Source organism: Meriones unguiculatus, chromosome 4 (genome assembly GCF_030254825.1).
Source record: "Meriones unguiculatus strain TT.TT164.6M chromosome 4, Bangor_MerUng_6.1, whole genome shotgun sequence".
NCBI lineage: Eukaryota > Metazoa > Chordata > Mammalia > Rodentia > Muridae > Meriones > Meriones unguiculatus.
Genome location: NC_083352.1, coordinates 123,727,108 through 123,748,550, shown reverse-complemented (window position 1 = coordinate 123,748,550; position 21,443 = coordinate 123,727,108). Strand labels below are relative to the sequence as shown.

The following is a 21,443-nucleotide window of genomic DNA, read 5'->3' as shown; positions in this document are numbered from 1 at the left end:
TGCAGGTAAATGCCCCAGTGGCAGAAGCATTCAGGGTCCATCCTTAGCGTAAACAGCATTCCTACCACCATGTCACACAGTTGAATGTAAAGCTGCAGTTTGAATGAGTTTGTGTCAGCAGAGGGGTTAAGGGGTCAGGACCTAATCTGGGGTAGGTGAGCCTACCACAGACTTGAAAGGCAGACAGGTACTGACTAGATAAAAATGTTCCAGGCAGAGGAACCAGCAAAGCTCCTGTGGTGAGAGGGTGAGAGGGAGAGAGAGAGAGAGAGGGGAGAGAGAGAAGCAGAACAAGGAGATGATGTAACGTGGGGTGGCACCAGTGCAGGGCATGAGAAGCCGTTGGGAGAACTCAAGTAGTAACATGATCAGATTTGTGGTTTGAAAAGCTACCTCTGGCTGCCTGACACAGGAGAGGGTTTGAGAGCAGGCAACCCTGGGAAGTGATTTTGATACTGTTTTGGTGACAGCAGTGAGATGGGTAGAATTATATGCTTTATTTTATTTATTTATTTTGAGATGAGGTTTCTCTGTAGCCCTGGCTGTGCTAGAACTCCATGTAGACAAGACTGGCCCCAAACTCAGAGAGATCTACCTGCCTCTGACTGCTGGGATTAAAGGCCTTATGCCTGGCTGATTACTGCAGGTTCCAGGTCAGCCTGGGCTAGAGTGATTCTGTATTTTAAAACAAACCCCAAAACTAAACTTAGCAAATGAAATACATAGAATTACTACCAGCTTGAAATCACGCAGCTGGCATGTTCTGACAGGATACTGAAAGGAGAGCTTGGCCTGAGGATTCTTTCTCTTTTTTATAATTTTTAACTTTTTCTTTTAGCTTTATTTATTTTACTCTCTGTTTTGCCTGCCTGCCTGCATGTATGTCCACGATGAATGTGCCTGTTAGGGTTGTGAGCCACCATGTATGGTACTAGGACTCAGGTCTTCTGCAAGAGCGGCAAGTATTCTTAACTGCTGAAGCATTTCTCCAGAACCTTGGGATTTTTTTTTTTTTTTAAACAAAGGAACAATAAGAACAAGTCTCAGTCGAATGACAAACCTCAGACCAACCTAACTTAGGGGCTACCCAGTGTTCCTTAAGCTTATCAAGGTTGTGACGAATAAAGACGAGATGCAAAGAAAAGGACACTGGATAGACACCACCAAGTACAACATGGTCCCCTGGGTTGGTCCTCTAAGAGGACATGACTAGAGAAGTTTAGTCCCGGTGAAGGCTCCCATTTAGTTAATGGTAATATCCCAGGCAGGTTCTTAGTTTGGCAAAAGTTCTGTGCAATTTAAGATGTTAACATCACAGGAAAACCAGAATGGAGCATGCAGGATTTCTCTGTGCCATCTCTGCAACCTTCTATGACTCCAAGACAATTCCAGAATAAAAGGTTTATCTAGAGAAAAAAAAAAATCAGCTGTGGTCGCTTTCTGTTTGTCTGTGTCTGCTCTGAAGTTTTGTGTATTTGTTTGCTTTGTTTTGAGACAGGGTCTCTATGTAGCCCCAGCTGTCCTGGAACTCTCTCCAGTCTCTGCTAAAGCTGTATGCCTCTCTACCTGGTTTGTTTTGTTCTGAGACAGAGTCTCTTGAAACCCATGCTGGCCTTGACCTATGTAGGGAGAATCATTTTGAACTTCTGTGCCTGCTTCTTCTTCCCAAATGCTGGGGTTACATGTTTGCCTCATCAAGCATGTTTGATGAGGCATTGGGAATTGAATCCAGGGCTTTTTAAAAAAAAAAAAAATCATTACTTTTTTTTTTTTAATGTGCATTGATGTTTTGCCTGCATGTATGTGTGTGTGAGGGATCCCATGGAATTGGAATTTACAGACAATTGTGACCTGCCATATGGGTGCTGGGAATTGAACCTGGGTCCTCTGAAAGAGCAGTCAAAAGTGCTTTTAACCGCTGAGCCATCTCCAGCCTGAATCCAGGGCTTTTTGCATGCTAAGCAAGCACTTTGTAAGAATGTATAGGAGTTATTCCCAGTGTGTTTAGTTCGTTAGTTCGTTAGTTCGTTAGTTAGTTAGTTAGTTTGAGACAGGGTTTCACTATCTAATCCAAGCTGGCCTAAAACTTACTTTGTAGCCAGCAAGTGGGCAGGAGGATCAAGCTATTGAAGGTCATCCTCATTTGAGAGCAACCTGGTCCACATAAACTACCGTACGTGAGAACAAAAAGGACTTCAAAAACATTCTGGTAGACAAGACATGGTGAAGAATGCTATAATTCCAGCACTCAGAGCAGAAGGGGATCCTTCTAGTTCAAGGCCAGGCTAGTCAAAATAGTGAGTTCCAGGCTGCCTGCCCAAATACACATAGACTTGATTTTAAAAACAAGACAAAACAAAACAGAAAAACTGGTAAAATGTGCCTTTGGCAAATACACATGTAAGACCTGCATTTTCAACTATATTAATTCTGTGTAAGTGAAGTGTAAATAAATATTTGGGGACTCTACTCCATGATGTAAATGCTGACATAGTTAGCAGGGAATGCAATGATGTCAGCATTTCAATTTGAAATAAATTCTAAAAGTAATCCAGGGTGAGTTGGTGAGGTGGCTCAGAGGGTTCTGCTGTCAAGCCTGATGACCTGCGTTTGCCCCCAAAACCCACATGGTGGTAGGAAAGAACTGACTCCTAACAGCTACCCTGTCCACATGTGTGCTGTGGCATGTGCTTGTCGCCCCCCCCAAAAAAAAAACCCACAAAATCAATGTTTTTGTTTTGAAAAGGAGCAGGGCATGTTGTTGAAGCACCTGGGAGGTGCCAAGTCTACGTGAGACTCTGCTGATAAAACAAAGTAGTAAGTAAAATTCCAAAATCGCGTTTGTAACCAAGCAAGTGCTGCACCGTGCTACTACTGGGGTTGCTGTAGTGGGTATGCGGGTGTTCAGTGTGTCAGCATTCACGCAATAGAGAGCGTAGAAAAGGCCCGACCTCATGTGGGCACACAGTCTTGAGTATCCTCAACTCTGGCTGGGTGCCATGGCCACAGGGAGAGGACAGAATGCTAGCCTGGACCTTGGCTCTTCAGAGGAAAGCCTGGGTCTGGGGCTTTCCATTAAGACTGCAAGGAGAGCTAGGCAGTGGTAATCTTCAATCTCAGCGAGGCAGAGGCAGGAAAATCTCTGTTTGAGGCCAGCCTCATCTACAGAGCAAGAACCAGGACAGCTGGGCCACACAGAGAAATCCAGTCTCAAAAAACAAAAACAAACAACAATGGGGGGTGTGGCTCATGATACAGCTCAGTGGAAAGACGATACCTGGGAGTCACCCTGCTCAACAGCTGCAAACCCACGGGCCCCTATGCCTATTCTGAGCAGGAGCAAGCTAGGCAGGGAATAGCAAAAGCACACACAAGTTAGTAACTGACTTCCCATTCCATAGACTTCATTTTCCTCATGTATAAAATGAGGGCAATAAGCTGTAGTTAATTGCCCACCATGGTGGTCTTCCCTAGTTCATACAGGCCCAAACCATGTTTATCCACTCTCAGAGCCCTGAGGCCTGATTTTGGGAGCTCCCCGTCTTGCTGTGACTGACCGCCCAGCCTCTCCCTGATGTTCTACTTCCACACTCCAGACTTTCTATAGGGCTCCTTTTATCCCAAACACAGCCTTTTTTTTTTTTTTTTTCCTTTTTTTGGATAGGGTCTCACTATGTAGCTCTGGCTTAGAACTTGATAGGCAGACCAATTTCCCTTGAACTTACAGAGGTCCACTTACCTCTGCCTCCTGGGTGCTAAGATTAAAGGGATGAACCACCACATCTGGCACCAACACAGGAATATACTGGCAGGGGTGCAGGACGAGGGTCTCCTTTATCTAACTTCCTGGCCGCTGAAAGAGCTCTTGGTTATTTGGGTTTGTTTGTTTTTTTTTTTTTTTTTTTTTTTTAATTTGTTTTGTTTTTCTTCACATTCGAGACAGGGTCTCACTCTGTGGCCCAGGCTGCTCTGGAACTCACTATGTAGCCTAGGCTGGCTGGACTCATTGTGATCTACCGGCTTCAGCTGCCGGGATGCTCCACTTACAGGCCTCTGGAGCACACCTGGTTCCTGAGGTATCTTCAGTGCTGTGCACGCCTGCATGCACTGATGCACCTCTGCCGTTTCCCTCTCCCCGCTGCCCACTTTATCAGCAGCCTCCTGGTAACCCCACAGGTGGCATCTGTTCCACCTCTGGAGCCTTAGGCCTGGTGCAGGGCTCACACTCTGGGTGCATGCATTGGCCTTAGTCTCTGGCATTACCCTCCAGGCATGGCTTGGACTTCATCCCTCATGGCAATCATAAGGGCCCAGGGCTACATGTCTGGTCTGTGGTGGAGTAGGCTCTGAGGTAGACAGGGCCACATTGGACCAAATCAAAACTGAAATGAGACTCAGAACATGCTTCAGCACAGATGTGACAGAAGAGAGCCAGAATAAACATTTTCTAAGTATCCATTCCTGGCCAAACCCTTTAGGAACTTCACAACTCCTGAGGGGCCCATTTATAACCCAGGACAACAAATATTAGCGAAAAGTCAGACTATGTCAGCCCTGCCTGTCCACATCCCCAAATCTGAGCTCTTCTATCACTACACCTATTAGGCTTGGTACCGGCACTGGCCCAGGTTGGCTGACACGCCAGATCCTAACCAATACCCTCTGGGCTGTTCTCCCAGTCTACAGTCTACTCTGCCAGGTTCTTTTTGGAAAAGGCAAAATAAGTTTGAGACTTCAGAGTCGACGGTGTTATCTACCTTGACCAAGCAGCCTCTGGGCTGCAGCCTCCTGGAGACAGAGAAAATCACCTCAGTATGTCGTCTTCTTCTGTTGGAGACACTGACACTCTTGGAGACTTCAACTGCTTGCTACAGCTGGCAAACTGCTGCCTCCTTGGCCACCTGCCTGGAGACTTGGCTAGCAGAAGCCAGAGGAGGCTGGCGGCTGGCTGAGGAGCTGGAGCCTCAGCCCACCTACTCACACGCCCAGACAGACACTGGAAGGGAGGTGGACAATAAACAGAACTTCACCTTCCAACTCTAACAATGAAAAGCATCAGGGAAAGGGGATATGATAGCACAGGCCCTGCAACTGAGAGGTAGGAGGATCAGAAATTCAAGGTCATTCTCAGCCACTTAGTCTGAGCTGTAAGAAAGACTGTCGCCAAAAAAAAAAAAAAAAAAAAAAAGCCAGGGAAATCACAGGTAGGACAGTAGTATGGTGCCAGAATAGCAACTGTTATTTACCTGGCCCTTTTCAATTCTTGTTCAACACCATACTGAGTCCTCACAACCACCTTCTAGGAGAAGAACTCAAGAAGAGTACAGCCTCTCACCAGACTACAGCAACCTCCTCCTCCACACCAGGATTCCAGGCGCAAATCTCTTCCTGGCAGCATACAGTTTGTGGAGTCTGAATCCAGTCACATTTATCCTTAGTGGAAAACTAATGGCTCAGCCGGAACCTCAGCATAATGAGGTCCCCAAGGGCCAACGAGGTTTGACCACTGCAACCCTGAAATGTTCTCATTCTTTGTCGGAAAGCACAGCCAGTGCCATACAGCCACAAGCAGCACATAGCAGCACTCTCTTCTTCTGGTTTCCCCTTCCTCTTTCTCCCCTTGCCTTCTAGAACCCAGCTGGATACTATCTGTTCCTCAGAACTCTATTTAGAAACCACTTCCCCTAAAAAGCATTCACAGCACTGGCTCCCATGCTCCCAGCACTACACTAGCCCCGCCCCACTGCTTTGCCCTGCTTGTTGATTTTTCATTCTCTCCCAGACTGTGGGTTCTGTGGAAGGAGAGCTATGTCTCATTCACCTCAAGGGCTGTAGAGAGCAGTGTGAAGCATGATGAGCTCTCTCATGCAGAACTTACACAAATAGGAGGCTCCCCTTGTGTACAAGCAATGGAAGATCACACATACATACATACATACATACATACATACATATATATATGATACTTTCATCATAACAAACACACACATACATACACACAAACTCTCCATGAGTACATGATACTTGTAAACACATGGAGAAAGACTCAAAAGGCCAAACAAGCAAATGACCCAGTGTAAAAAGATCACATGAGGCCAGCTCACTGTAAACCCTCCTAAAGCATGAGCCACTATTAATTATAGTTTTAAGGTAAGACTCCCTGTGTTCTCTGTTCTTAAATTTATTTAGGGTGACTGGAACACTTTTGCCTTTTTGTTTGTTTGTTTGTTTGTTTGTTTAGAAAAGCCAAATTCATGCAAGTTCTGTGTGTGTGTGTGTGTACATACATCACTGATCAATTTGTTATACCCGTAATTTTAGAATTTGGGAAGCAGAGGCAGGTGGATGAGGAGTGGAGGTAAGGCCGGGTACATGAGACCCTGTCTAAAGATTTAAATGGGAAAGAAAAAAGAGATTGTCTCCTCGTAATTTAGGGCCTGAACACTGCTCTTAGAGTTTGCTGTGTGTATCGAAAGAGCATACTCTTCTTCACGTTTCACATGGCAGCATGTGGTTGATGGCAACAATAGGACCTGCAGTTGTATTACATCCATTTTGGGATTATCACCCAGGAATCTGAGACTAAGAAACTGTAACCTAAACAAGTTAAGTCACCTGCCAAAGGTCACCAGTGAGGAAATTGTAAGAGTACTCAAGCAGTCAACCAGTGGATTTCAACCTTCTCTCTCACACTCAAGCACATACACACACAAGCAAAAATGCCTCAGTAGGTAGTTTACTATTGTCATTTCCTCTTACTGACTCTGAGGCAATGGTAATTACCAAAGGATGTGTACCACATGATGAAAATACCTAATGGCCTCCAAGAGAGGGAACAGAGCCTTAGTCACTGGGATACCTGCTGGGGTAACTAATAATCTACACACATTCATTCTGTAATAGGGTGTGACACTTTCAACATGAACAGAGCAGGACTTTAACAAAACTCAATGCGTCAAGATGTTCTATGCATGCTATATAAATAAAGCTGGTTTTGACACTGATGGTCTGGGTTCTGGGTACCTAATTGGAATCTGTGGCCATTTGGCACACAGAACAGCTCTTATCTGCCTGTACCAGAGAGGAAAGAAGAAAGGCAGAGGAATATACCTCTCCCTGATAGAAAGGTATTCATGAGAACAGGCTGTAGAGTGAGTGTGGGTCCCTGAATGCCTGATATCTCAGTAGAAATGCCAATAGAAAGCAGGACCAGGCTCAGCTGTGAGGACATGAAGGAGCCAGATTTGGACAAAGGGAAGAGGGTGGAGACAGTGCAACTGACCTCGATCAGATGCACAATTTTACTCCACCTTTCTTTTCCTCCCCCATCCTCAGGCTCCCTTTCTGCCCCCTAGCTTTTTTCTTCTCTGAGGCAAGGTCTTGCTATGTTCAGGCTAACCTGACTTCCCTAACAAAGCTCAAGTTGGTTTGGAGCTCGGGACCCTCTGGCATCAGTCTCCCAAATGTTGGGATTATAAACATCAGCCACCACACCCCTTCCCTTCTTGCTTTCCAAGTCTAAAAGGGCCCATTTACCCCTTAGCCCCTCTGGCTTTCTCTAGCCTCTCAAAAGGAAAACCATCTTGTTCTTACTGGACTCCTCCATCGACTATGCACATCTGACCACAAATCACATGGTATTTTCTACAGCTGGCTTTGATTTGTTTGTTTGTTTGTTTATTCATTCATTCATTCAATGAATACTTTTCTAAGCCACTGCTCTGTGACATATAGGCATAAGGTTATTGTGTAATTCAAATGCTGATTTCTATACCCCCCATATCTGGTTGCAATCCTTGTTCTGAGAATCTCCTGTCTCAGCATTGTATAAACAAGTGCTCTGCAATTTTCCCCTGATATATCAATAAAGCAGCTTATAGCCAATCGCTGAGCAGGAGAGGGAATAGGCTGGACTTCCTGCCAGCTAGGGGAGGAGTTAGAGAAGGAAGTAGGGGATTAAGTATAGGCAGAGGTTCAGAGACATCAGGGGAAGGAGCTGGAGCACAAAAAGCCACAAAGTGCAAGTATATCTGGGATTCTGGCAAAGAGGAAGCCAGGTTAGTTTCGAGGGTTAAGAATAGAGTGATAACTGCTCAGTTATTGTAAAGCTTATTAAACAAATATAATAGAGTCTGAACTATTCTAATGCTAGCCAGGGTAAGAGAGAAACTGAGAAACACAATTTCATAAAAATGACGTTAATGTTGGCACTCACTGACCTGGTGGTGGGGCCCCTATAAGGTGAAGGCAAGTAGATCCCTGCCTTCGAGAAGCTCACTGTCTAACAAGGAGGCAGACAGCACGGCTAGGAAGGAAATGGATAGGGAGGCCAAGGAAGAGATAGTTAAGAGCTAGTGAGTTGGCTCAGCAGGTAAAGTGCTTGCTGTGTAAGCCTGGTGACCTGAGTTTAAGCTCCAGAATATGAAAAGACAAAAGAAGATAACCAGCTGTCCTCTGACCTCCACGCACTTGTCATGGCACATATGTATCACACATGTCATATATATATCACATACAATAATAAATAAATAATAATAAATAACAAGGCAGGAGAACTTCATGAGAGGCCTAAGGTGGCACCAAACTTAAAATTCTAAATGTCCCATATCTGCACTCAGTGGATCCACAGGTCCAAGGACAGGGGCAATATACTCTTCCTGGTGAGGGGCTCTTTTCTTTAGTCAACACTCCAGGTTAATAATCGTTTTTGTTTTATTTTACTTTCTTTTAATCTTCTTACATAGACTAGGCTGGGCCTGAAATACTCAAGGCAATCCTCATACTTCAGTCTCCCAAATATTAGAATACAGTTATACGCCACCATACCCAGCTCAGAACAATAAATGAAATGATTATAGTGATAGTCTGGTAAACAAATACTCCCTCCTGATATGTCCTTTTACTGATATGGTGGTGGCAGCAACAACAGCAAAACTCAAGGGCAGCAGGCCTCTAAAGGCATTTACCCAAGGGAGCTCTCTATGGTCAGAGCTTAGACCTACAAAGGCCAAGGACAGGTATGTAGTTGCCTAATAGTCTACCAGCGTAAGGGTCATCTGGACCTCTGCTGACAGTCACAGTCTGAATAGCAACTCGTTAATATCTTCCAAAAACAGAACATCCACATGCCTTCTGATTCGGCAAATCCTACCACTTAAAATCTACCCTAAAAGCATTGCTATATACATATGAACTATGGAAGAATATAAAATACATTTCAAGTAGCAAAACAGAAGCAACCTCAAATCCCAATAGCAAAGGGTTACATGGTCAAATACATCACAGTGCCTCCTACCCAAAAAACTTGATGAAGTCACTGCAAACATTCATCTCAATAGGCTGAGGATATAGCACAGTTGGTAGAGTGCTTGTTAGCATGCATGAAACCTGGGTTCAGTCCCCAGCATGGTGGCACATGCCTGTAATCTCAATATTCAGGAGGCAGATTAAGAAGGATCAAGGTCATCTTCAACTACATAGTAAGTTTGAGACCAGTCATGGCTACATGAAACTGTTTCATTTTTAAATTATTTTTATTATTATTTTATGTATATGAATATTTTGCCTACATGTATATCTATGTACCATGTGCATACTGGTGTCCACATAAACCAGAGAAGGGCATCAGATCCCCTGGAGTTGTAAGCCACCATGTGGGTGCTGGAAATTGAACCCCAGTCTTTTGCAAGAGCAGCTAGTACTCTTAACTGCTGAACCATCTCTCCCATTCCATTTGCTTGGATTTGTTTGTTCTGAGACAAGGTCTTACTATGTAACTCTCAATTAGACCAGGCTGGTTTTGAACTCACAGAGATCTATCTGTCTCTGCTTTCCAAGTGCTGGGATTAAAGGTATGTGCCAATATACCCGTAAGAAAGAAAAAAAAAAAAACTTAAAAATTTTATCTCAAGATGAGTGTTTTATGTAAAAACACCAACTCCAAGAGCAGCTGTAGATTAGGATGTTTTTGACTCACACAAACCAAAAAGTTCTTGCATACATATGTCCTCACAGCTGCCTATAAACGTATAAAGCCTAAAAGACACAAACCAAACTGAATACATGACCAAATGACCAATTTCTATTCTAGGTGGAAAGGGATGGGCCCCAGGCACAACCTCTCCCCCCCTTTCCTTTTCCACCTTTCTTCCTACCTCCTCCCCCTTGGTGGTGTCGGACCGCAAACCCAGGGTCTGAAGAAGACTAGGTGAAGACGAGTGTGGTGGCTCAGACATGTAGTTCCAGCACTTAGGAGGCTAAGACAGAAGGAAGTCCAAGAGCTGGAGGCTAGCACAAGCTATACCATGCTGTAGGCCAGTCCGCAGGCCAGAAGGAGAGACATTTTCTCCAAAAAGGGGTACAGAGAGGCTGAGGAGACAGTTCAGCTGGTAAAGCACAGGAATGAGAACCTGAGTTCAATCCAGTAACTATGTTAAAGAGCTACACCTCTAATCAGAGACCTGGGAAGGCAAAGACAGGAGCCCTGGAGCTTGCTGCATAGCCTATCTAGCCAAGTTCAGAGAGAGACTTTGACTCAAAAAATAAGGTGAAAGGTGACTGAAGAAGACACCCAACATCAACCTCTGGTCTGCCCATCCACAAGGACACATGTACACATGGACACTCCCTTAACACAAAAGCAAAGATGGCTACACAAACACTACACTGAGTACATTCCCAGATCCCAGTAAAGACTTCTATTTGTTTGTTTGCTCATTTGTTTTGAGATGGCTTTACTGGTAGTCCAGAAAAGCCTTGAACTTGTTTAATAGGCAAGCTGGCACTGACTTCCTGATCTTGCTTTCACTGCCTCAGCGCTGTGATTAAAGCCATGTGCTACCACACCCACCCTCAGACCTCCACACTGGGGATTTAGCCTAGGGCTTCAAGCATGCTCCTTAAGCGCATTATTGCTGAGCGACAGTCCTAACCTTGGAACTTTACTTTTCATTCACATTTTCTGTTTTACTTCTTTCCCGTAAAAACAAGAAATTCATTTATTACTAAGGTGATTAAAAATGCATTCAAAATGCTTTTAAAAGGGAAGAAATGAGGGCTGAAAAGATAGATCCTTGGTTAAAAGCCCTGGCTGCTCTCCCAGAAGACTCAGGTTCAATCTAGCACTCTCATGTTGGCTTACAACATCTCTAACTCCAATTATAGGCAAGCCTATGCCCTCTTCTGGCCTCCATGTACACTAGGAACACACATGGCACACATATATACAGAAAGGTAAAACACTCAAACACATAAAAAAAATAAATATAAGAAATTATGGAGCTGGGGCAACACCTCAATCAAAAAGTACTTTCTGTGCAAGCATGAAAACATGTGTTTGATTTCCAGCATTCACATAAAAACCCAGAAACATGGTAGCATATTCTTGTAATCCCAGAGTGGGGAGAGGTAACCGAGAGGATCCATGGAATGTACTGGCTGGCTAGCCTAGCCTGATTTGGTAAGCCCCAAGTCCTAGCAAGAGACTCTTCTCAAAACACAAGGTTAGGGGGCTGGAAAATGGCTAAATAATCAAGAGTGCACTCTGCTCTTGCAGAGAAGCAAAGTTTCAGTCCCAGGAGGTATGTTTGGTGTCTCACAACTACCTGTAGCTCCAGCTATAAGAAATCTGATGCTCTCTTCTGACCTCCTAGAATAGTAAAAAAAAATTTTTTTTTTAACTTTTAAAGGTAAGAAATGATGCCAGGATGTGGCTGTTCTCTGTAGTTCAGTTACCACTATACTTGATCTTCCTGCCTTTGGTCTTCAGCTCAACCCCAATCCCTTTTCCAATAATTAAGTTTTTCTTGCTTTTGATGGCGCCTGATGAATTGCAAACAGCCCCGTGGTATTAAGAAAACTTCCTCTTCTAGAGGCAGCCATAGAAGACAAATCTGTTATCTGGCAAGTCCTATGGTTGCCTCATAAACACTGCCAATTTCATTTCTTGAGCAAAACTAAAGAGTCAAGACAATAGGCTAAGGACTATTTCTGTGGTGCTCACCAACCTCCCCCTGCCGAGGCAGGTCCAAGATCATCACATACAAGCCCCGATGTAGGCAAAAGGAAAGAGTTCTGGTAAACACAAGTGCCATGACAGCCTTTGGGCTATTTCAGATACTACATTGAATCCTGCAGATTTCTGCCCTCATAGGACACAGGTAGAGACGCTACTCATTCACCATCAGAAACTGTCACTAGGGCTGAGACCTCTTTTTGTTGTTCATACAGCAAGTGCTGTTGAACTGGATGTAAATCCTCTAGCAACATCCACACAGGAAACACCAGTCCTATCAACATACTAGAAAAAGCTTAAGCTCCTCTCCGTGACCCCTCCCACAAACTGCCAATCCTGGAGACAAGAACTTCCCTTGGCTTATCCTCTAACACCATTAATCTCTCCAATTATGCTTCCATGCCACTTACTATGCAAGGAAATGCCTGGCTATGCCAATGGCATTAAAGTGATCAACAGTACAACTGACTCTTTGAAGACTTCAGCAATGAGGGCAGAGGCTGACATTAAAGAACATATAGGCTGAATGTGAGAACTCCAAGAAGAATGGGCAACTCCACAGAGGACTTTCCAGACCTCCAGGAAACTACAAGTGTAAGTCTCTGACTTTGTTTTCCTTAGTAAACCAAGATATTCAGAGTGAGACTTGGGAATCCCTTTAAAGACTAAAGTAATAGTTGGGTGGTGATGGTGCACACCTTTAATTGAAGCACTTGGGAGGCAGAGGCAGGGAGATCTGTGTAAGTTCAAGGCCAGCCTAGTCCACAGAGTTGAGTCCCAGGACAAGCAGGGCTACACAGAGAAACCCTGTCTCAAAAAAACAAAAAAAGAATAAAACAGCAGAGACTAAGGATGCAGCTTAGTTGTTAGAATGCTTTCCAAGCAACCAGGAAGCCCTAAAGTCTATCTCCAGCACTGCATAAGTCAGGGATGGTGGAAACTCAGGAGGTGGAGGCAGGAGGATCAGAAGATGAAGGTCATCTTTGACTACACAGTTATTCTGAAGGCAGCCTCGGTGATGAAACACTGCTCTTTTGTTGTTCACCCAACAGCCAATCCATCTTATTCCTGAGCTCCCTGCCTGAGGATTTCTGCTGTCCTCAAAATCCACAGGGCTGTCTGACCCTTCACCAGTTCACACCGTACTCCACCTTGATGTACCTACTGTTAGTGCCACCAAGGCACAACTATGAAAGTGGGGCACCTCAGAAGCAGAGCTTTATCTGAATTTGTTTCTTGGCTCCAAGAGGGAAGAGCTTCAGCCTCTTTACTGTAAGCAATGGGTAACACTATACTCTCTACATCTACTGTAAGGGTTTAGGAAGCAACGCTCAGCCTGGCACCCAATACAGGTTCAGCAGATTCAGTTTCACACTATTATCCTCTATCCCTCCTACCCAAGTGAGCTCAATGACAGAGAAGCAGGTCCCCCTTGCCCTGGCATGCTCAAAACTACAGGATGGGAATCCAGGGCCTCAGGTGACAGCGTGAGACTCAAAATGAACCCCTGATGCTTTGCTACCCTCAGCTCTTACCTGCCCAACATTGAAGGTCAGTGTGATGGCATAAAAGAAATTAGAGTTGGCACTTCCTGCATAAATCCATAGGTGCCACAGGACAGGGAAGAGAAGAGAGCAGACGACAATGATGCAGGTGAGGACGAAGATGTTCCGTAGGACTGCAAAAACAGAGGGTCAGTTAGTCCAACACTCGCTCTCTCACATACTGTATTTGCTGTGATTCACACAGGACAGAGGGCAGCTCAAATGGCTCAAAGGTGGGCATTCCCAGAAATACTGTGTGCTAGGAGGCAAACTGCACATGGGGAGCAAATAGCTCCCCATGCTCATGATGGGAGTCCATATTTGGAGACTTTCCTCCCACTGCAGGATTGCTTGCCAGAAAACTAGCCACAATTAGCAATTCTGTGAATGATTCTAGGTGTAACAGTGAGACCATTTCATGAAGACACTGGTCTCCTACTCTCCAACCCCCGCCCCCACTGGGATAAAACATGTTGTCTTATGGATGAGCAAAGGACATGAACCAGCATTAGAGTTCCACAGTTGCCATAGCCTACAGGGGCCTAAAGCACACTATTTCATATGCTTGTTTTGTTTTGCTTTAAGTGACCCTCATTTACTTTTCCTTAGATGACTTACAAATCTCTCTTCTTCCCAATCCCCCCAAACCAGGGTCTCATGTGGCACAGGCAGGCCTCAAACTAGCTAGACATGACTTTGAACTCCTGATACTCCTGCTACTGCCTCCCAGGTGTTGGGTGCATGCCACAACAAACCACAATTTTATTGATTTGTGTATATGAGGATTTTGTTTGCACAAATGTCTGTGCCTGCGTGTGTGCCTGGTACCCACAGAGGTCAAAAGACAGTGTCAGATTCTCTGAAACTGGGGTTATGGACAGTTGTGATCCACCATGTGGGTCTGGAAATTGAACCTGGATCCTCTGCAAGAACAAGTACTCTTAAGCACTGGGCCATTCCACCGCAAATCTCTTCTTGATGCCCTTCTTTCTTATATGACTCCCTGCTCCAGAAGAATACTGAGGCCCTCTAGCAACGACCTGGAAAGGCAGCCTCCAGTTTAGATTAGAGCACAGACGGTGGCCACACAAAGAGTTGGCTTTAAGGGAAACATGGGTTAAAAATCCTATTCTGTCCAGCACAATGTGATGGCCCATGCCTCTAAATCCATTACACAGGAAATGGAAGTGGCAATGAGTTGTTTGAGGCCAGCTTTGGTTATAAATCCAGGGAAGCATGGGTTACACAGATGCTATCTCAAAACAAAACAACTGCAAAATTCATCTGTTATTAGTTTCTCTAAATTTTAGCTAACTCTAAACTGGGGTTAAAATGTCTGCTAAGTGAATTAAATGAGACATGTAATAGTCAGATAGGGTGGCAAATATCTAGTCTCCCAGAACCTGGGAGGAAAGTTGAGGAGAATGGCTACATAAGAAACTCTCAAATTACAAATCATCAACAGCAAAGGGGTATGTAAAAAAACCTGGGCATGTTTATTACTGTATGAGTTTTCCATTGCTGCTACAGCCAATTCCCATATTAGCACTTTTGAAGATTTATTTACTTATTAGGTATACAGTGTTCTGCCTGCTTAAGAGAAGAGGGCACCAAATCTCATTATAGATGGTTGTGAGCCACCATGTGGTTGCTGGGAATTGAGCTCAGGACTTCTGGAAGAACAGCCAGTGCTTTCAACATCTTAGCTATCTCTCCAGGCCCCATATCAGCCCCCATATTTTAAAAATACAACTTACAGCCTGGCACAGTGGTGCATGCCTGTAATCCCACTACTCAGGGAGGCAGAGGCAGGTAGATCTCTGTGAATTTGATGGCAACCTGGTCTACAAAATGAGTCCAGGACAGCCAAGGCTACACAAAGAAACCCTGTCTCAAACAAAACAAAATAAAAAATACAATTTACCATTACACACTGGGGATCAGGAGTCCAAAATGGGTCTTCTGGGCCACATTCAAGGCCTTCTGGATTCTCTGGGGAAGAATCTACTTGCTTACCCTTTCCAGCTTATAAGCTGAGGGCCTGCACTCCTCAGCTTATAACACCCATTACAGCTTCCAAACCAGCACCAAAGGACCCAAGCCTTCTCAGAGTTTGCCATGCTCACCTCTTCGGCCTCCCTTGTCCACTGCCTTGCTTTTCCCTGTTCTTTGTTTAGTAGACTTTATATGTTAGAGCAGTGTTAGGTTCACAGCAAAGCTGAATAGGAGGCATAGTTGGTCTTCATACTCTGCAGCCTCCAACTTTCTTCTCTGAGAAACCCTTATGATTGTACTATGCTTGCCTAGATAACCCAGGATAAGCTCATTTTACAACCACTAATGTAAAGTCCCTTTTTGCCATACAAGGTTCTGGAAATTATGATGTGGACATTGTTGAGAGCTATGAGAAAAGGAATTATTCTGCCTACCACAGGGTACTCACTTTGTTTTAATTTAATAGGCATCATCTGACAGTAGATGTCACTGTTATTTCTATTTATACTTTCTTATATTTTAAATGTGAATAAATATTACTTTAAATTAAGTAATTCAAACAACATAAAAAAATTATTTCCATTGGGCGTGGTCCCTGGCAGGCCCTTAATGAAGTGTTGTTCCTCCCTCTTCTCTGACCCAGACTCAAAAGAAATCAATTTTCTTTTTCTTTCTTTCTCTCTCTCTCTCTCTCTCTCTCTTTCTTTCTTTCTTTCCTTCCTTTTTCTTTCCCCTAAGATAAGGTATCACTATATAGCCCTGGCTAGCCTGTTTCTGGCTGGGGTCACTGAACAAGGAACTACTTGGGCTACAGACCATTCAAGCTTTATTGTGGCTGAAGCTGAAACAGAGATCTACCTGCCTCTTCCCCTATAGTGCTGGAATTCACTGTGTGTGCCATCATGCCCAGAAAAATTTATTTTCTAAACCAAACTTTTTGAGATTTGCAAAACTCAGACAATCCCAGGTCACTTGTCTTAGTTCTACAACCACTGGGTAGAGACACTGTGCTGGACTCATCCACTAGCAGGGGATTGGATGACAGACAATTCTCTACTCTAGCTACAAAAAACAGGGAACCTCACCAAGATGAACTCAGAGTACCTAGGGTGTGGCACACACAGAGGTTCTGTAAGTTTTCTGAGTGACTGAACTCTTGACAGTCACTAACATGTGACCTAATAGGACTAAGTGGTTTGAAGTCATTTTTAAAGCTAAGTGTTACCAACACATAGTTCACTAATTTTGTTTGCTTATTGAAACAGGGACCCATATAGCCCAGGCTGGCCTTCAACTTGATATGTAGCCTAGGATAGGATAACCTTGAACTCCTGATACTCTTGCCTCCACCTTCCAAATATATAACAACATGCCCAGCTATAGCCCAGTCTTTATAAAAAGGGTAAGTGCCCTTCATTTGTTATTATTGTTTAAAAAGTCGTTTTAGATGGGTGGGGTGGTACACCCCTTTATTTCCAGCACTCTAGAGGCAGAGACAAGTAGATCTCTGAGAGTTTGAGGCAAGCCTAGTCTATACAATGAGTGTACAACAGCCAGAGCTACACAGACACTGTCTCAAAACAACAACAAAAGCATTTTTAAATGGGGGAAAATATTGGTAGCTGATTATTTCATCAGCCAGCAAAATAAAAAGCTGGTAACTTTACCATCTGCTGTTTTTCAAATGTTAGTGGTGTAGGAAATCCTGAAATTTGAACACTAGCCTGGAGGCCTGAAAAGTTTCCTTTTCTGATCTAAATTTTCCATGACTCTTGATGGTCAACACTGACAGGCCAAAGCCCTGAGACCTCCCTGGGAAGTCTGTGTCTCTTCCTGTATCTAGGGAGAAGCCCAGAAAAAGCGATGTTTACAATGAGCATTATTAGATTGATGTTATGAAGAAAGAGAACAAATCTGAACAAATCCACTCTGATGCTAGATTTCATTTCTCAGTGGTTCTTTCTCATCTTCTATAAATCCCACGGCTGAAAAGAGCATATACTATTTCTAGAATAAGAGTTGTAGGGCCTGGTAGCCCAAGTGGTTCCTGGTTCTGCAACCCTGGCCAGAGACAGAGGCTTCAGATGGGGTAACAGGAAAAAGACTTGCGTTCAAAAATGAAAGAGGTCATGAGTGCAGCCTCTGGCTGCAAAGAGACATTTTGATGTGCTTGGAAGACCTTCACCAGCATCCAGCTGGATTCAGGCCAGTGGTGACCTTTGCAGGAACAGGGAACTGCTACTCACTCTTGCTGGCTGGAAGGCTGGCAGATTAAAGCTCTATGCCAGAGCAGATGGAACTGAGGACCTGGGGCACAGGACAGCTTGTTCCAGGCACCAGGAGGTATCAGAGATGACCAGGGCCTACACCCTTCATCAGACCTGCTAGGTCAGATGGAGTCAAGTTCCCCAGACAGTCACTGCGTGGCTTATCCACTCTGTGGCACCACTCTGAAGAACAGGAACTTCTGACAAGGACCTTTCCCTCTCGAGCCTCAGGCATTCAAAATAAAATGTCACCTAACATATCTGGTCTCATCATGAAGGTTACAGAGGGAATTACGGGGCTTCAAAAGCCAAAGACATATTTCTTCTCTTAAATTACATGCTAGATACATAAAGGAACTTAAAGCATAATACTTGTAATTTATTTGAATTTTAATCAACATTTATTTACCTTTACACAATGGTTAAAAAACAAAAACATATAGGACATGTTCAACTCCAGCCCTGTGGTAGCTGGCTCTGCAGCTGGACCACTGCAGGCTGGCACCAACTCTGCCAGCAGGCTGTTCTCTAACACCACAAGTATGCATCTGTCTGACTCATCCTGACCCAAGGCTGCAGAGACCAATGGCTGTGATTCATTTATTTGTTTGTTTTTCGAGCCAGGGTTTCTCAGTGTAGTCCTGGATATCCTGGAACTTGTTCTGTAGATCAGGCTGGCTTCGAACTCAGAGATCCACCTGCCTCAACCTCCTAAGTGCCCAGATTAAAGGTGCATCTAGGACAGGGCCTATTCTATTCTTCCCCACTGGCCCATACAAGAAAACAGGTGAGGTGAGAACTTAATACTGGCAGCTAGTGTTTCAATGGGATATCCTACAATATTAATTATATTCACCTAGGACAAAAGACTTCACAAACATCTACTCAGAGGCCCAAGGCCGAGGCTAAAGACATTTTGTGAGTATAATAACTCATAGATGACAAGTCCCAAACATTAGTAGTCCCTCTACAGTGCAAAGTGTGTCAGCTACTACTCACTCCTTCACGAACTTCAGAAAAGCTGTCTCTATAAACTCCTTGCCAACCAGTCAGTAACAGCCTCTACTTAATAGAGCCTATTAGATCATCCAGGTTTCTGGAAACTAACCCCTCCTTCTCTGCTTCATCATTCCTGTGGCTGTGGGCATAAAATAATATATTTCAAGAGTTTTGTTTTGGTTTTTGTTTTGTTTTTCAAGACAGGATTTCTTTGTGTATCCCTAGCTGTCCTGAAACTAGCTCTGTAGACCAGGCTGACTTTGAACTCACAGATTGTTTCACACATATATATATATGTATATATATAATACACATATGTGTGTATATATATATGTGTATTATATATTATATTATTATATATTAATTATAATACATTTAAATAAGAATTATGATTATATTGATTATACTTGTAAACATAATATAAATGTAGATTTAAGAATTTATATTAAATATATATTTATATGTATTTCAATGCTTCTGACTGCTAAGCTTAAAGCTTTGATAGTGGAAATATGCAGGGGATGCTCCTGGTTAATTATTACTGGTAATAACTGTAGCACTATTAACATATTTTCTTTCTCAAACTTAAAAAATATCCATGAAAAATACATTTACTTTTGAGACAGGTCTCCCTCTGTGGGACTGCCATGACTAAACTCAAATTTGCTATCCTCCTGCCTCAGCCTTTGAAAGTGTTGGGGTTACAGATCCATGCCAGGATGCTCCACTTACTCTCTTCATCTGACAGATGGAGACGAAAGGCTCCCACAACAGCTGCCTGGGAAAGGCAAGCTGTAGACTCAAACTGTAGCCAATCTGTCCACAAACTCAGGTCAGCAATGTGAGATTGCTACACAACGCCTCTGAGAAAGGGCAATACTCTGTGCAGGACAGACAGCAAAGGAAAAACAACCTGCTTCAGAGAGGGAAAGACCAGCGCCTGAAGCCCTACCCTCCCACGCACTGAGGCCTGTCCATACACTCTGATTGCCTCATGATTCACCACTGGGTGATTCTTGTCTGTGAAATGAGGATGTCACAAGCAGAAGATGCTAACTCCTCTTGGTCACCTCAGATTGGTCATCACTCCTCCAGGCCCAGGAGTCACACCTGTCCTGGGCTTGGCCTGCCCACTTAGCTGTTTCCCTTCCCTCTGGGGCCTGCACTTACAGGTCAGTTTCCTACACGCAGCTGCTCAGTTTCACTTCCTGGTTGACACCCAGACAACCCCAAAACAACAACTAACTTCCTCGGAAGCTTGCACTTGGAGTTCATTTCTGACAGCTGGCTGTGTGTCAGTTTCTCTCCCATTGGAAGAAGAGAACCAGGAGGGTAACTAGGCCTATTTCCTTCAAAGAAAGGCTTCAAAAGCCTGTCTACATACATTTGCTGATTCTTTTGTGTAAGGATCCATGTTGGGTACTAGAAACACAGGGGCAGAGGATATCTGCTCTAAGGGAGCCTCCAGAGAGATGGGTAGAATTGAGAGGGGTCTTTGTAGGAAGCAGGAAGTCTAAGGTTCACAGCCTGAGGCTAGAGTTGCACTCGTTCAATAGGAAGCTTGGCCATTGTCCAATAGAAAGACTGGCCATATGTGACTTCCTGCATTTGAATTTAAATGAAGATTTCATTTCTGCTGGCACCACGGCTCATCTCTGTACTCTCAGTATTCGGGAACCTAAGACAGGATGACTGCTTCTAATGATAGGCTACACCGTGAGTTTCAGGCTGGCGGTGGCTACAATCTAAGCTCCGTTTCAAACAAACAAACAACCCAATGGAAAAAATCTGTGCATGGTAGTACACACCTGAATTCCCAGATTTGAGAAGAGGCAGGAGGATCAGGAGTTCAGCTCATCTTCAGCTACAAAGAGAGCTTAAGGCCAGTTTGGGCAATGTGAGACCCTGTTTAAAAAAAAAAAACCAAAAAAACTGGGAGTAGGGGAGAGAAGAAGGAAAAAAATTTAGTCTCTGTATAATATTAGTAACTACTCTACTGGAATACAAATTGGACACAGTCGTCATTACGAAAATCGAGGCTGGAACACACTGGGCAAAGCCCACAGAGCTAGGCTGCAATCAAGTCTTGCTATTTAGCAAACATGTGACCTTGAACAAGTGGCTCTAGCTTTCTGTACCTCAGTTTTCTCATCTACATAAAGGAGATTCTTACCTCAAAGGCTGATGCACAGACAAAATGAACAACAATGGTCAGGTACAAAGTCAAGTACTCTATTAATGGCAGGTTATCTGTATTTCCATCACTGCTTACAGCAACCACGAGGCACACAGGCACATGCGTGCTTCAGGTTGCCTTCTCTTTCTCAGCGCTGCCAGCACAACAGGTGCCTAGTAAATGCGTGTCAATTCCCTTCTCGCAGCTGTCTCACCTAGGAGTTAGATGGACTTGAATCTATCCCCAGTGAAGAGAGTCAGAATACTCACATCTGTAGAGATGGTTCCACACAGGGAAGAAAGCCATGTAGAGGGCCACATCCCCCACAGTTGGATAAGACTTGAAGATAGAGATGACGGCAATCTGAATGAACATGAAGAAGATGGGGTGCTCCCTGAAGCAGCAGGAAAGACAAACAGGCAGAGAGGTTAGGCAGGGGCCAGGCCCAC

The 21,443-nt window shown here is 44.1% G+C and overlaps 1 protein-coding gene across 4 annotated transcripts in view; it reads right to left on the bottom strand.

Annotated features, from left to right (window-relative positions):
- Positions 1–21,443, bottom strand: part of Pigu (phosphatidylinositol glycan anchor biosynthesis class U) — an 82,768-nt gene that overhangs the window by 1,725 nt on the left and 59,600 nt on the right. For 3 of the 4 annotated variants that reach the window (XM_021640511.2, XM_060383006.1, XM_060383007.1), the window contains 2 exons: positions 21,264–21,388; positions 13,549–13,691 (listed from right to left, as the gene is read on the bottom strand). In XM_021640511.2, coding sequence (XP_021496186.1) covers positions 13,549–13,691; positions 21,264–21,388 — 268 coding nt within the window. Of the gene's footprint in view, positions 1–3,779; positions 3,854–13,548; positions 13,692–21,263; positions 21,389–21,443 lie in introns of those variants that run through there. The other variant, XM_060383005.1, reaches the window with a different exon arrangement.